The 15,630-nt window shown below is 51.1% G+C and overlaps 6 protein-coding genes across 6 annotated transcripts; 2 read left to right on the top strand and 4 right to left on the bottom strand.

The window, feature by feature from the left end:
- Positions 1 to 244: 244 nt before the first annotated feature.
- Positions 245 to 637, bottom strand: GT037_006196 (uncharacterized protein; the record flags this gene model as incomplete). The annotated part of the gene is made up of 1 exon (XM_038931243.1): positions 245 to 637. One exon carries the CDS (start codon positions 635 to 637, stop codon positions 245 to 247), a length of 393 nt encoding a protein of 130 aa, XP_038785740.1.
- Positions 638 to 1,748: 1,111 nt separating this feature from the next.
- GT037_006195 (glycoside hydrolase family 76 protein) lies at positions 1,749 to 5,076 on the bottom strand (the record flags this gene model as incomplete). The annotated part of the gene is made up of 6 exons (XM_038931242.1): positions 1,749 to 2,709; positions 2,764 to 3,117; positions 3,544 to 4,106; positions 4,159 to 4,280; positions 4,345 to 4,944; positions 4,989 to 5,076. The coding sequence occupies 6 exons, from the start codon at positions 5,074 to 5,076 to the stop codon at positions 1,749 to 1,751; spliced, it is 2,688 nt and encodes an 895-aa protein (XP_038785739.1).
- A 1,537-nt stretch (positions 5,077 to 6,613) lies between these two features.
- Positions 6,614 to 7,690, bottom strand: GT037_006194 (uncharacterized protein; the record flags this gene model as incomplete). The annotated part of the gene is made up of 1 exon (XM_038931241.1): positions 6,614 to 7,690. The coding sequence occupies one exon, from the start codon at positions 7,688 to 7,690 to the stop codon at positions 6,614 to 6,616; it is 1,077 nt and encodes a 358-aa protein (XP_038785738.1).
- Positions 7,691 to 8,787: 1,097 nt separating this feature from the next.
- On the bottom strand, positions 8,788 to 9,758 carry GT037_006193 (uncharacterized protein; the record flags this gene model as incomplete). Its single annotated transcript, XM_038931240.1, has 2 exons — positions 8,788 to 9,273; positions 9,432 to 9,758. 2 exons carry the CDS (start codon positions 9,756 to 9,758, stop codon positions 8,788 to 8,790), a joined length of 813 nt encoding a protein of 270 aa, XP_038785737.1.
- Positions 9,759 to 10,212: 454 nt separating this feature from the next.
- On the top strand, positions 10,213 to 13,142 carry GT037_006192 (uncharacterized protein; the record flags this gene model as incomplete). Its single annotated transcript, XM_038931239.1, has 7 exons — positions 10,213 to 10,241; positions 10,294 to 10,377; positions 10,426 to 10,552; positions 10,603 to 10,771; positions 10,820 to 11,422; positions 11,468 to 12,902; positions 12,989 to 13,142. 7 exons carry the CDS (start codon positions 10,213 to 10,215, stop codon positions 13,140 to 13,142), a joined length of 2,601 nt encoding a protein of 866 aa, XP_038785736.1.
- Positions 13,143 to 13,844: 702 nt separating this feature from the next.
- GT037_006191 (ribokinase-like protein) lies at positions 13,845 to 15,030 on the top strand (the record flags this gene model as incomplete). The annotated part of the gene is made up of 3 exons (XM_038931238.1): positions 13,845 to 13,906; positions 13,992 to 14,490; positions 14,545 to 15,030. 3 exons carry the CDS (start codon positions 13,845 to 13,847, stop codon positions 15,028 to 15,030), a joined length of 1,047 nt encoding a protein of 348 aa, XP_038785735.1.
- Between the last annotated feature and the right edge of the window lie 600 nt (positions 15,031 to 15,630).

Genomic DNA, 15,630 nt, shown 5'->3' with positions numbered 1-15,630 from the left:
TATTCGAGTGGTACTTATGTCCCCTGGATTCCAAGGGAACCCGTCTTCTTCAGTATTCTTGGCTTCGGGTATGCGATGTTTGGCATGTGGCTGTCGCATACTTCCATCCATACTGGTGATTTGGAAGTTTCACGTCCGATCTTCGACGAACGATTTCAATACACTTGTTCGCCAGTGACGAAAAGTTAGATGATCGTGGCGGATGTTGCTCGTCCGAGTAGTGCTTTGTCTTCCATTACACGCCTCAACTCCCATCAACCTCAAAAGCCCTCACGAACCACGCATGCCGTCCACTCCCTACAAGTCTTGCCGAGACTCGCGGCATGTCATTCTCTTCAACACTCCTCTCTTCCTCAGTCAACGGATCCGACCACTCAAGCCACGCTTTGTCCTTAAGACAAGCACCCCACGCCAAAGTCTTACTGGGGAATATGCCAATGCAAAAAGCGCTTTGCGGGCCCTCATGAAGCGCCAGAAAAACCACCTCCTTGCTGACCTCGTTGCTAAGATCCTGCTGACTATCAAAGCGGACCGTAGACTGACTATTAGGATGCGGGATATCTAGCCTCATAACCCCGTTGTCAAACTTGTGGCTCTTATCCTCCGGTACAACGGCCGTGACACCTGTGCGCTGCATGGTGTGCGAAACAATCTTAATGCGGCCCGTTGGACTCAGGTACTCGCTTCCATCCAGCAGCCCTTCTCTTGAGAATGAATATGCGCCATGTCGGAACGCAGCGGCAGTCACAGTATCGATACTGGAATACACCCCAAGGAACTGGCTTGGTTGTGTGTTATACGGATAAGGGACGTATTCCAATGCGAAGAAATTAAGCGGTGGCGTAATTGCACCCACAACGCTTGCCGGTCTGCGTTTCTGCAATCTGTTGCGAGGCCGTTCTTGTCGTTCATGTCGTTCATGTAGGGATTCTATTTTCGGTGGTTTGTGTAATTTGCCGTAGGTCTGGGGTTTGCGTTTAAGAGTACTAGTGTAGCTTATCATTGTGGGGTCGCTGTTTGAGCGTCTATGGTTGCTGCGGCGCCTCTTCGTCTCGACTCTTTCTTCGTATTTAACTTTGGCATAATTACATATTGTGCCCAACTCTCCGAGTTGGAAAGGGGCCATTGCGATGATTATTGTTGTTGAAGCCGTGCTAGCCGGTCTCCGGCAAAGCGAGTGACGCGAGGAGATCCGGCAGAGTAAAAGAAAGAATGTGAGAAAGGACGTTTGACGGGCAGCGATGGGCAGTGGTAAAAGTACAGGTGTTGCGAGTTATTACCGTAGCATACTGGCCTTGCTCCGCAATGGCACGTTTCACCTTACGACGACGGGGTTAGACGTGCATCATTGTTGCAGGTAGGGATGTGTTATTGGTACAAGATGCGTCATACGGAGTGACGCAGCCAGACACAGCCACGTACGCTAACCCTATGCGGCTGTATCGATAAATCCTTCATCGGTCCCAAACTTGCCTGCCTGATCAACATCATGGTCAAAGTCTGGACTCCTGACGGACGAAATGTGAACGTAAAGGCTAACAACTAGGTGCGACTTCTACTGCGTCGGAAACTTAGTCGAGCTTCTATAACGGCGACCATAACTGAGCAACACAATCGACAACAAGTATAGGCTTATCGTCCATTCACTCACTTCTTGACATGATTTTCGGGCTGAAGATGTTGAACTATATGCATATCATCATTCTAACGTTCCGATAAAAACTGTTGACCTCACCGCCTTAGCCACTTCATCTCCAAGCAGCCTTGACCCACTCCTCGACATCCGCCCAAAGCGTCTCAGGCCTCTCCAACGCCGCGAAGTGCCCACCACTCTCGTGCGCCCTGAAAAAGGCAATCTTAGCCGTCTTCTCTGCCCAAGCTTTGGGGATAGGCGCCAGTTCAAAAGGGAACCAGCTGTACCCCGTCGGCTTGTCCACATATTTTGTTTCCTTAGCCTCTCTGTATGTGTATATTGACGTAGGGTAGCAACCAGTAAGCCAGTAGAGGGTGATATCAGACAAAATGGTGTTGAGTGAAGGTGTAGTGGAAGGATCAGACCACGCAAGGAACTTCTCGCCAATCCAGGCTAATTGTGCAATGGGCGAACTGGAAAGTACAAGACCGATGGTGGAGGGTTTGGTGCCATGTTCGATTGCATAGGCCCGGCCGACTTCCATAAACTCGGTCATCCTCTGGATACCTTTCTTCTCCGCTTCACTAATATTGTCTTCCGGCGAAGAATAAGATTGAATATTCCTGCTGTGCATGAAGTTGAGATGCATGCCTTTGCATTCGATGTACGTGGCTGCTATCTCTCGCGAAATGAGACTGCCAATATCACCGCCCTGGACGAGGTATCCTGATGGCCCAAATCCAAGGGAAATAAGAAGCTTGTGCATGATGCGGGAAGTGTCCGCAACTTTCCAATCTTTTTGTAAAGGAGGGTCGGATGACAAGCCAAAGCCAGGAAGAGACGGCGCAATGATATGGTAAGGGAGAGTATCTGGCGTGTACTTCTTGCGCAAGAGATCCATAAGAGGCAGAAACTCCAGAAATGAACCTGGCCAGCCATGAAAGAACGCTATAGGGATAGCATCTGATTTGTTCGAGAACAATGCCACAAAATGGACGTGGTAGCTGCCGCTGTCATCGTCCTTGATCGTAGTCTTGAAGTTGGGGAATGAGTTGATCCGGTCCTCTTCCTTGCGCCTATATCATCCCATTAAAACAAAATCTTTCAGATTGTTGCGAGAGTATACATACCAATCGAACTTCTCAGCCCATTCCTTCTTTGTATCAACGATCCACTGCCGGCTGACTCCAAACTTGCCATGGCTTCCCTCATCTTGCTTGTTCTCGTACGTGTCTTTTGCGACTGGACTCAGTTTGAGCAGAGTCTTGAATTCCTGCAGCTTCTGTTCTTCGACGTGCAAGTCGAAGGGTGTGGGTTGCTGTTGCGCACCTGCTGGCGTGGAGCTGAAGGATTTGGTTGACGTCATTTCTGTTATCTCTTCGGCGATGGCAAGAATCGGGATTGTAGGCTTCAGGGAGGTATCCGATGATTTTCTGTAGGCGACAGCTATAACAGTAGACTTATATCTTGTCGTGAAGTTGAAGCTGCAATCGGTGAGCTTACAAATGCCTGTTGGGTTACGTACAGTACACTGCGCTAAGTCTAGGATAGGCAATCACCATTTGACCTCTTGTGGGGTATGATCTGCACACTTATGTCATGGCACGCCCTCTCATAGGCCGCAGCGTATACAGATGTCAATAGGAGCATTACAAATGCATGCATATCAGAACCTACACGCGTGTAGTGCTGCGAATCAGAGGGATTGCAACGCACTTTCGCGTTGCAACACTAGTTGGAGATACCTGCCTTGAATGCGTGAGCCTCGTATTGGTAACGTACATCGTATAATGTACAGCTGTACTGCTATAACTCGATGATAGAATTCTCCGTATGATTCTTGCATCTGTCTCGCAAATTCAGGCAATAAGATGAACTAAAAACTTGTTTTGGATTGGAAACGAACCTACTCGCTCATGATAAGCCAACCACCTCCACCCAAAAACACAGCAAATACTACTATAGTAAGAATTGCCGCGCCAGCTTTATCCCCCGTCGTGATGGCGTCATGCTCAATCTGCACATTTCCCCCGTCACTTCCCGCGGTAGGGTCATTCTCACTGATTCCACCAGTATCCAGTCCTACGGGCCCAGAGACTTGATCAACAAGTAAGTTCTGCATGACTTCCAATGCAGACATTTGCTCTCCAACGCCCACTTCTCCATCATTCACACCGCCTCGCCACCACCTGAGGCCGCATCCACCTTTTCCGGCACTGCATTGTTGAGCGGCGGCTGCGGCGGAGGTGCGGAGTTTTGGCATGATCCTGTCGCGGGTCCAGGGAGCGCTCAGCATCGTGTAGCCCATCCATCGGCTGAGGTAGGCCTTGAATGAGCGTTGGTCGTGGTCGCATAGTCCGTTGCGCTCGCAAGCCATTTCGATCATGACACCTGGGGCGCCTTCGGCGTTGAAGAAGATGTCTGTTCCATTAATGATGCCACCCAGGCGCTCTCGCCACCTGCCCGCTGCTTCCTATGTCACGTTAGATATGCTTATTTACTTGCAGATGTCGAATGGGCCTTACCGCATCACCGTTCGTTTCTGACATGTTCCACAACGCTGCAACACCAGACATGTGGATTCCAGCGTTGTATGTCCATTGGATATGGTTCTTCTCTGTGCAGTTCTGCCTCTCGCTGGTTCCGTCTGCAACAAGGAGATGTCAAGTCAGTATATGCACCACCTGAGGTTCTTAGGCTGGCGTTCTTACCGAAGAAGTGGTAATCCGGGCTAATGAGACCGACAGAATATTGCCAGTCCCATGCTCGCTCCGCCCACTCGACATATGTCGCGTTGCCTGTGTACTTTGCTAATCTTGCTGCAATGTTGAAAAACGCTCCATTTGAGATAGTGTTTTTGTAGTCGAATCCATTGTTGAATCGGAAAATTTGCCAATTGAGTCCACCACCACAGGTCTGGGTATTCCAACGTGGTGCCTGCGTGTTGAATACTGCGATGGCGAGTGACAACCACGACATCTCTCCCTCGACGTCGGGAAGTTTAGTCTCCGCTGCGGACATGGCAGTCATCCCCCAGAAAGCTTGATCGTCATTTCCCAGTGTACTGGTTTGGTTGTCCGGCATGAAGGCTTTAGGGTTTCCAATCTGATGCACCATTGCTTGCCGTGTAATAGCATTATATGTGTCATCGCCGGTATAGTACCAGTAGTCGATGAAGGAATTAAACATGGCTCCGCATAGCCACCAGTAGTAGGGATCTGGCAAGTTTCCGGGTACATCGCCCGGCCGGTCACCAGTGTACCATTCTCTTAGACCAGCCGCCACAACTTTGGTAGCTTCTCTAATAGAGGCTGGATACGTTAGTGGAGTTTGAAAACAGTCGCAGTGTGCCCACCTGGATCGTCAACATTGAGCTCCAGCGCGGATGTGGCAATCGGCGACAGCAGGCCAACCGCCGCAAAAACAAGGTTCGAAGGTCTCATTGCGGGATCTCCGGGGTATCACTAGAAAGTAAGGTGATCGGAACTCGGCATGCGTATGAAAACGAAGGTGCCTGAGGCACTACACAGCGAGCGATGTAGTGGAGCCTGAGGTTGGTAGGATGATAGTGAAGGAGAGTGAGAAGTCCAGGACAACAGCATTCTGGGGCTGCGAGTCGTGATGTTATGAAACCCCTTCCGCCTTCAGCCAAGTAACGGCGCTGAGCCGCAGCAGTAGCTGGGCGACAGTGCAATGCTTGGAAGTCATCCTTCCGCGTTGGTACGAGGCTAGGGTTGGATCGTTTAAATGACTACGAAACCAAGACAGGCTTGGCGATCTATTCGGGCCCTGGATACCATCTCCTATCATAATTGCGTGCGGTTTCCGTTTGACATTGTACAAAGGGGGTGGTGTGCGTAATGCAAGTCGCCAAGTTTGGAGATGACATTGGCGTTGCTTGGAAATGTCTTGGGCGCCGAGGAGCTTAGCTACTCATAACGCCGACACGTCGTTCCGCCACGTCCGGGCGACTGCACTGCGATCAAGGAAATCGCATTTGTTCCTGCATCGTGGATAATGCGGGGAAGATCAAATGCGCTTCGCTACACGTCATTGGGATCGCGCGGGCCGGATGGTCGGGTGCGACGCGTGCTAGGGTTGTGGTGCAGCCGGGTATCCGAGACAGTCGCGCCAGCAGAGAAGATGAGAAGTGATTCTTTCGGATGCAGCAAGTTTGCGACGTTAGCAGTTGATGGTCAGAGCAATGCACGTGCACGATCTAGAGTGCCCACCTGGATAGGCGGCATTGTGAGCGCGGGGGAGGGTTCCTGGGATTGCCAAATCTGATATTGTCTAACATACCTAGGTATGCTTTGGGGAGTCAGCACGTTGATGTTTCACAGTTCTATTACTTTTCCCGCATCGCCAAACCCTACTTATTGTGTGTTCCTGTGTGTACGTGCTAACGAACTATCGTCAACAAAATCCCAAAAATAGCCAAAATCAAATCACAAAGACAGAAGTTTTGCCTTTTTTGTGCGTAACAACAACCACGTGTAATAGAACCGTCCCTGGAATCAACGTGCTGCATTTTGCTGTTGACGTAGAAATCTCAACTGCCTGATTATCTTCGAAGTCCTCATAGTCACACACTGCACATTTGGCTCAGGAAAGCGATCTCCGATTTTTGCCTTGGCTTTACGGGATAGGCGGACGAAGCGTACTGTTGTGGTCTTTTGAGAGTGATGCTAGCGCTGCGTCTGAGCCAACCCCATTCTCGGTGTTGGCCTAGGGTAGGGAAATCTTGGTCATCACATGTACGTCACCGTTTTGACTACACTGCCTTAGATGACAAAGAAGACTGGGGTGCATGTAGGAACATACATTAGTGAGATTAGGTTATTGAGGTTAGAAGGGTAGTTAGGTATAGTAGGGAATAGTGCGCTCACCTTCAACCATACTTTGTCTGGTCGATACAAAACAGCAGGCATATACCCGAAAACCGATTGAGTACTTTACCCTCCAACATCTCGCTAGCCTTCAATGACCTGCGTCGACTTTCATTTGCTCGACCAACCAACTCCTGAAAGCTTTCGCCTTGCTAGTTGTTCCTATAGCCGCCGTCGTGTCCATGTGGCTGGCAATTGAGAAGGCTTCAACGACATGCACCGCCGCTACCTCATCAACTTCATCGAAAAGTATCAAATCTAGAAACTGCCTCAGAGTGATGCAACCCAGCTTAACTCGCAACTGTACGACATAATCGACGCTAGTAACGTCCATGACGGTCAGTGATGTTCGTGTGATAAGCTCCCATCCATTGTTCCTAGTAGAGCATTGTCGAGCGTAAAGCTGCTCTGCTAAAGCTAGCTGTACGAATGCTCGAGCGACTGCGCCTTTGGTAGTGGTGTGTGTTTTGGAGATTTCTAGAACTTCTATGAAGTCGTCCAGCGAGGCGGTTCCTATAAAGGTATGTCGGTGCTTGTACTCCAGATCCCGTTCTTCTGCAGGCCATGTATCCGATTTGGTAGCAGGATAGGCGGTCTCGTCGCCAACCAACGGCTGGGTCAAATCCTCAGTATCAGGCTGTCGAGATTGCTGAGTTCCGCTGCGCTGGCCAGCATGCGAGTTCACTGGGAGATTCAGAGAAATTCTGTGACGGTGTCTGCCCCTGTGAACATTGGCTGCAGGCTCTTTAGAGGGCTTTGCTCTGAACAAAATCAGGCCATCGTTCGTCTTTGCTCTCGATCGCAAGGAAGTTGAAAGTGTTTCGGCAGCGTCAACGACCGAACTAGACAAGATGTGCCGGCAGTGTCGAACATACCTCCTCGCCATTGGAGTCGGTTCGTACGGTTTGACTTGATTGGCGCACTTGGCTGATAATCCCTTCCCTAGGGTGTCGTTGTGATCTGTGCAATCCGGGGTGTCTTCACCGCAGCCTGACGGGCTGACTGGACATAGGGGCGCATCTTCAAAGAGGGTCGCATCCGAGGTTGGCGATGCTGTATCACTCGATACCTCAGAGTGCGTTGACCAAACATTGATTTTGGATATATAGTCATCTCCAGAGGGAGGGAAGCGGAAAGTGGTCAAGATCGGGTGTTCTTGTTTGGCCATGTCTTGCGACGCTTGTGTTGCAGTACTGCATTCATTCGAAATAGGTTCTCTGAGATAGATAACCTGATCATCTGCGTCCGCGACTGTTGGTGCGGTTGGGGCGTTTCTATCTACCTTGGGTTGTAAAGCCAGCAAAACAGCGCTGCTGGTACGTTGGCGCTTCGTGGTTGGCACCCAAACGCTAGATTTGCGTGGATGCACTATCGTGGCTCTATGTTAGCTTTCGTCCCAAGACTTTTGCCAAATCTGTACGTGATTATAACCTACTTGTTGCTTCACTGGTCCTGTCCAAAGCGACAATCCTCATCACACCTGTCTCTGTGCAACAGTGCTCTCTCACTGTCAGTGACTTGAGTGGCTGTGAACTCTCCATCAAAATTTGCTCCTTTCGTGATCCGTCATGCGGCACGTCCTCAAAAATGACACTCAAAAGCTTGACGTGGTGGTTGGGGCGACCGCGATTGGTCGCATCACAGCAAGGCTGTTTCCTTCGGCGCAAATATTCGGTTACGACCGCGCAGCGAGCAATAGTTGATGGTTTCATAGCAGCTATGAGTCTGTATGGTGTTCGTACGCTTATAGCGACTGCGCGCAGGGGGCCGTCGGGCGATTGTTGTGGCGGAGTGAGGAGCATGCGTATCGAGCACACATGGCAACAAACAGATCCGCATTCCACTCCCACCAGCCGGAGTAGCTCCAGACGATCAAAAGGATACAGGATAATTCGAAGCGCGTAGTGCAGCCAGACAATACGTATCATCGCCTCGTTGGCGAGCGCAATCCCCGGGAAGGAGCCAGGGCCAGGTTTCTCATCAGCTAACAACTTGAACATATACTGACCGCTATACACACCTTGCTATCGTAGTCAATAACGATACCGGGTTGTCACAAGAGGTGAGTGGTGTTGACTGGGACGGCGCCAAGTCGAATATTATTGTGACATGTTGCGACCCTAATCATGTGACGACTGACAGATAAAGAAGGAACAATGCAGGGCAACACACCTCAACGATAACAGAAACGAGCATCACGAGAGTGTCAACGCAAAGCCATCGGTAGTTGTCTAACTCATTTTCTTTGCTTGGAGACCAGGCATTTCAAGCGCCTACTCCCCTGCCCCGTCCACGCGCTACCCGAACACTGTGAGGGATGAATTTGAGTGAAGACATGCTGGAAGTTAGACTGTCCATGGGGTCGGCTGACTGGACAGCAGTAGCCGGCTTCGTGGCAGTGACTATTGCTGCCTCTTCGCGTCCGAGCCCGCGACCACCAAACCCTCCACGCCCGTGAAGCTTGGTGGGATACCGACGAGTATCTCCCTCGTCCTGGTCCGTATCCATGGTATCGCCTACTATGCTTGCATTCGACTCACCTCTCCGCCGTCCAGTAGCGTTGCTCGCTGAGCTCATGGTAGAGCTCCTGCGTCGATGAGAGGGTATTAACATGCTACTTCTGCGGTCTATACCATCCTTTACAACAATGAAGTCGAACTCGCGGGGGAATTGGTGTTTGTCTATACAGTGCAGGCGGCGCTTTTGTGGCGTGCTGCACATGCGATCGCACTCCGGTAGAAGACAGGCATACTGTAGGTTATTAGCTACAACATTCAAACGACAGTACTCTAACCCCGCATACCTCATCAATCTTGCTCCAATGGACAGGTGAAGGCATCAAGAGGAAGGTGCCCCTCGATAAGGGAAAGGAGCGAACACGTGACGAGCTATGTGCGGAAATGACCTACCGTTTTCTCGCCTTGATCTCGTTTTGCAGCATTGATGGGATCATGGTACTCTGCAATGTGCAGATGGAGATAATGCTGATCTGGAAAGTTCTTGTGGCATTCGCTGCATCGGTTCATGTGGACCTGCTGATAGTGCACATCGTGATCCTCAATAGAAGCGAAAGCCAGTGGCTCGTGTGGAGGCAGTGAGCACTTCATAATGGTTGGTTCGTCAGAGATGGCAGATTCGGTATCTAAGTGGACAATCTTGATGTCGACAGACGTCTCACGCGAGTAGGGTGTGCTGTCTGATGACGAGGAATCGCGGTGTGAGCGCTTGATCCCCATTATATGTTGATTGGGGTTGATTATGAGTGTGACAAGGCGTAGATGAGAGGGGCAGTACCTTTTACCGGCGAGAGTGCTGTCTCGCAGGGCTGTTTCACCTTGATGTTGGCCGTGTGGTGGAGGAAGGAGATTTGGTACTCAGATAGGTTGAGCCGTGGTACCTTAGCTCCGAGACTGCTGCCCGCTAGTTCGCGACTCATCAACCAACCTTACTTTCTCTCACCTCACACGACGGCCATCGCCTCCCACTCTGACGCCATACATCCGCGTCTTGGGCGCTGTTTGCCTCCGAGACCCTTCCGATCGCTGATTGTCCTACACGCAGGGCATACAACTTCACCATAAATGGAGCACGCCAGCCACAACGTCCGCCGCCTGCTCCGTGCCTTCGTCTGACCTGCCCGCCGACCGTGGGGTCACATAGGAACGTCGCCGGCTCCTGCACACCGAAGGCATGGCCGCGAACACTGAACAACTTGACAGGTGTGTCCTGGCGTCATCACGACCATGCCCGCCGAGTGCTAATAGAGTGTAGGCGGGCCAAGGCGATTGAAAGGGAGCTTTATAAGCGCGCCGATGGCGGTTCTTCGTGCGCCGAGTTAGCTGCGGTACTGCAAGAGTAGGGCACTATTGCCGCTTCCAGCGGGCAACGACTAACGCTGGACAGGTACCGCGCCGCCTGCGAGGCCCTCATCTTCTCCAACTTCGAGTACGCATCCGCCCGCGAACTCCAGACGACGCTGTGGAATGCGCATCTGAAGGTCAACACCAAATTCAGGCAGGAACATAAACTCGTGCGTCGTCGGGACAAAAAGGGCAAGAGACAACGCTAACATCTGGCCAGCTCAAGCGCTCCAAGGACCATGTTGTCGAGATCCGAAAGTTCCAGAAGACGTATCTCCAGTTCATCAAAGCCAGCCAGCGCTTCTACCGCCAGTACATACTGAACCTTGACACTCAATTCGATGGCATTCCAGAACTGCGCAGAATCGCCCAGAAATGGAAGGATGATAGTAAGCACGTCCGGCTCGCTCCACGCGATGCCACTGACAGTAGAGCAGCCTCCAAGTCATCATCGCGTCAGCGCATACCCGCGAAACTCAAGACACCGGTCCTCATCTCTTGCCACCAAACGCTCATCCAACTCGGCGATCTCTCCCGCTACCGCGAAACCGAACTCGTTGAGAAGAACAAGGAGCGCAACTGGGGCCCGGCCAAAGGCTACTACGATCTCGCCGCAGAGATATATCCAGATTCTGGGCATGCGCCAAACCAACTCGCAGTAATCGCGCGCGAGGACGGCGACCACTTCCGCTGTGTATATCACCTCTATCGCTCGCTAGCAAGCAAGGAACCGTACCCGTCGGCGAAGGCAAATCTGGCAACTGAGTTTAAGCGAGTCATTACCGCATGGGATAATGGGCAGCTCATCAACAATCACAAATCAGCCGACGGTAATACCGGACGGGCTTTAATTGCTTGGTTCATCAGACTGCATAGCAAGCTCTACAAGGGCGAGGAGTTCGCTGCTCACGATGAGCTAGAGGGCGAAGTGCTCAGCCATTTGGCTATCGAGCTTAAAGAGCGCCCATTGGACTCCATTCTGACCAAGATCATCCTCATAAACATGTCCGCGGAATATTTTGCGACGGTGCAGTTGCAGAGTAAGCTCCTCAATCTTCACAAACTGACTATGCTAATTCCTATAGGCGAGAATCCACCCCCGAACATCATGCGCACATATTTCTATTACCTTCGTCTGAATGTCAAGACATTCTTTATCCTTTTGCAGGTTCTACAACCTGAACTGGATCGCCTGTCTGAAGGCAATGACGTGAAGCATCAGAACGGCGATCGCGCCGCCCACTTGTCCGACAAGATCACAGCTGTAGCGCGCCGCATCCTCCCAGGTCTTCGCCTATATAGCACCTGGTTTACGCGCTACTGGAAGGTACTCAACGCCAATATCGCGGATACGTTGAATACAGTAGATGTCCAGGAGCTCTGGAAAGCCTATGCTGCGACACTTTCGCTTTTGGCCTCGAGCTTCCCTGTCGATCAGCTTCCACAAGAGAACTACATGCTTGAGGAGGACACGGACACGATTGGCTTCGAGCCGCTGATCCACCCAGACACTATGAAGCTCTGGTATGACGGGGATATCATGAAGCAGAAATGGACTGAGTTAGAGCGCAACCACCCGAACGTCGAGATGCTCATGCGAGTCAAGGATCTGCTCATCGACGGTTTGCTCCTCACGCAGAATGATGATGCTCCGCTGGACTTGGACTTGGCAGGCTCACGATTCATCTACCGAGAAGCAGGTCTACCATCGGAGCTTTTGGCGAGTCCCACGAACCGACCTGACGGATCTCCCGTTCTGCCGGTTCAGACAACCGATCTGCCTTTATTTGAGCATACGCGTGTGCCTATTCCAGATGATCAGAAGTCACACTCTGTTGCGGCAGCTTCGGAGTCTGCATCCACTACGCTTGCTAAGGATAACGCGATGCGCAACATGGTGGACGATCTGGTAGGTGACGAGACTGGACTGGACCCTTTAGTTGAAGAAGACGAAAACATTCCGCCTACACCACCAGAACAGACATTCGACGACACGGCCGTTGTCAACGATAACACATTCGTGCCTGCGGCATTGTCGATCAATGACTTGGTCAACTCAGTTAGGAACTACAAGCCCTTGTCTCCCGCTCCCATACCCACGATGCTCTCCACGCCCATGGGAAGGTCCGGTTCTACTTCATCTATCCGCCAGCCACCGAACTTGCCCTCTGTTCCTGATGGTCAGTGGAACTCGAATTCTATTTGGAATCGTACGCCCGGTCCAGCATCTCCCTCCATGCTGAACACCAACGGTCTGGGTAATGATCTCCGAAGATCTCCCATGAATAGCATGAAACCCAGGTTGTCTGGCCATGTACGAGGTGACTCGGCAAATTCGCTTCTGAGCGTCGAGACTGGCACTCCTATCGCTACTCGAGCTCCTAGCGGCATTGGTAGTGGTGCTGCTTGGGGAACTCAGGTCGGCAGCCTCTCAAACTGGGGGTCGGCATACGGCAGTGATTTCAACAACCACCACCAATACGCATACGCAAATAGTGCAAGTATGGCGAGTCCGCTCCTGTTCAGCTCGTACCGTGATGGTGCTGAGAGCTCTTGGGGGCGCACCCCTCCAAACGGCCAAGGCGGTTGATCTGACCCCAACGCAGCCGTAGCAGGCTGCTCAATGCTGTCTTCTCATCAGTGGTTATTGTCATCAGACATGCCGTTCGCCAGACTACCCGTTCTGTGTACTACGAGACTGTCATGCCCGAGCTGAGGAGCTCGTTGGAAGGCTTCCGAGAATGTTCTCCGACTGAATGAGTGCACGTGTTCTTCCGAATGCTGGATGTGTGCTCCTACAATGCTTTCGCTTGCGAGTCAGAACTTGTTCTTGACATCGGTCGAAGATCAAGGGGAACTTACTTAGAAGGGGAATTTTTTTGCTTTACAGACTGGAATTAATTGCACTGTTGCTTGGGTTTGTCCTGACTGCCTGCTCGTCAGGCTATTGTTGGGCTTGACGCATGGCTTATCTTTCTCAAACACCAAGACTCTGAGTCGTTGGATGGAAGATGAGTCAAGTTTCAATGCTCAACCTCTAGCTTAGGAAGTTTTGTTTTACTTTGTCATTATGACATGGAGTTATGCGAACACTCTTGATTCTTGACATTCTTGTGCTGCTGTTCTCGACAGGCTAATTATATTTCGACTGAGGTAGTGGTGGCCTGACATGTCGTGAGCCTCGTTCGAGAGCAAGATCTTGTCTAAAACATAGACAACACTCGAAGGATTCCTCCTTCTCCTGCATTACATATCTGATCTTCCAAGATGTTGTCCTCTCTCGCATGCTCGGCGAGATTCTCCACTCGGCTACACCTTCCTTGTTTGAGTCGGCGCATGCCTATCGGCGTAATTTTTAGCGTGGAGCTTGCTGCCCCTCGCTGTCCGAAACCCTGCCCCACATTCAGCACTTTCTCTCCACTACGACACCAACAGAACCTCTTTTCATCCACTACAACCAAAATGCCTGGAAACTACGAACTATTGTGCCTTGAGAACCCGCTTCTGGACATCCAGGGTGTTGGGTAAGTCTGCTTCTCCTTTGATCAAGGCCACAATGCTTCGCAACAACTGCAGAGCAGCACAGCGACCTTTGCTAACAGCTAGCAGTGACCAGGCTCTCCTCGACAAGTATGGCCTGAAGGCCAACGATGCTATCCTCGCCGACCCAGAGAAGCACATGGGCCTGTACGAGGACCTGCTCCAAAACTACAACGCTGTCCTCATCGCTGGTGGTGCAGCACAAAACACCGCCCGTGGTGCAGCTTACATCCTCGAGCCCAACTCGGTCGTCTACATTGGATGCATTGGCAAGGACAAGTACGGCGAGACTCTCGAGAAGATCTCTGCCGATGCGGGTGTCAAGACTGAGTACCTCTACGACGAAAAGACTCCTACTGGTCGCTGCGGTGTTGTCATCACTGGCCACAACCGCTCCATGTGCACCGACCTCGCTGCTGCGAACAACTACAAGATCGACCATTTGAAGCAGGACCACATCTGGAAACAGGTCGAGAATGCCAAGGTCTTCTACGTCGGTGGCTTCCACTTGACCGTCAGTGTGCCGGCTATCAAGGCATTGGCTGAGGAGGCTGCTGCCAAGGACAAGGTACGACAAGTCCTGACGTGTTGAGGGAAGATCAATGTACTGACTGGGTTCTAGCAATTCATCCTCAACCTTTCTGCGCCCTTTATCTCACAGTTCTTCAAGGACCCTCTTGACGAGGTCCTTCCATACGTAGACATTGTCATCGGCAACGAGACTGAAGCCGCCGCCTTCGCCGAGGCGCATGGCTGGGAGACCAAGGACGTGAAGGAGATTGCAAAGAAGATTGCCAGCACACCCAAGAAGAACACCAAGCGATCCAGGACTGTTATCATCACTCAGGGCACTGACCCTACCGTCGCCGTAACCACAAAGGAGGGCGGAGACGCCGATGTCAAGGAGGTTGCCGTACACGCCATCAAGGAGGAGCAGATCAACGACACCAACGGTGCCGGTGATGCTTTCGCTGGAGGTTTCGTTGCTGGTATCGTCCAGGGCAAGCCGCTCGAGAAGGCCATCGACATGGGTCAATGGCTCGCTAAGCTCAGCATCCAGGAGCTCGGCCCTTCATACCCGCAGCCCAAGCAAACTTACAGCAGCTAAGCGTCCTCACATCGAGTGAGCGCTGATGCTCGTGTATTTCAACAATCTACGAGGGCATGCCTCCGCGAGAAGGTTCGTGCTTACCATGCCTAGCAGCTGTCGTCGATGTGCTCAGCTAGGTATAGGTATCGTCGAGGCATCGTGATAGTGTTTCTGGCGTAAGACAAAAGAAGGATCTGGCCTTTCAACAGCCGGAGATAGATACCCTCAGCTTTGATGCTGCTAAAACAAATAAACAAATAAACGAATAAGACAACCAAAAGGCTCATGCTATGCTGTGCTTCACAAGTGGCAGTATTGCGCCCGATTTTGTACGCGTGTACCTTCTTCTTAATGTAAGAGCAGGAGTATTTTCGCCATATACATAAAAGCCACTACTGACAGATCAAGTGTGTTACTACTGCATATACCCACAGTATCCAGTATAGAGTTTGATCGCAAAAACTATATTGAGCCTACATTATCTTCTTAAAACAAAACTTATTAAGATTAATAGTGTTGTAGACTTGCAGGTTTTCTATCTATATCTGTATAGCTCTTAGTATATTCTTTTATAGCAGGAAGGAGCACTCTGAAAAAGGATATTTATCTTTTTTCTTT

Source organism: Alternaria burnsii (assembly GCF_013036055.1).
Source record: "Alternaria burnsii strain CBS107.38 chromosome Unknown 752, whole genome shotgun sequence".
Classification (NCBI taxonomy): Eukaryota; Fungi; Ascomycota; class Dothideomycetes; order Pleosporales; family Pleosporaceae; genus Alternaria; species Alternaria burnsii.
This window is presented reverse-complemented; position numbering and strand designations above follow the sequence as displayed.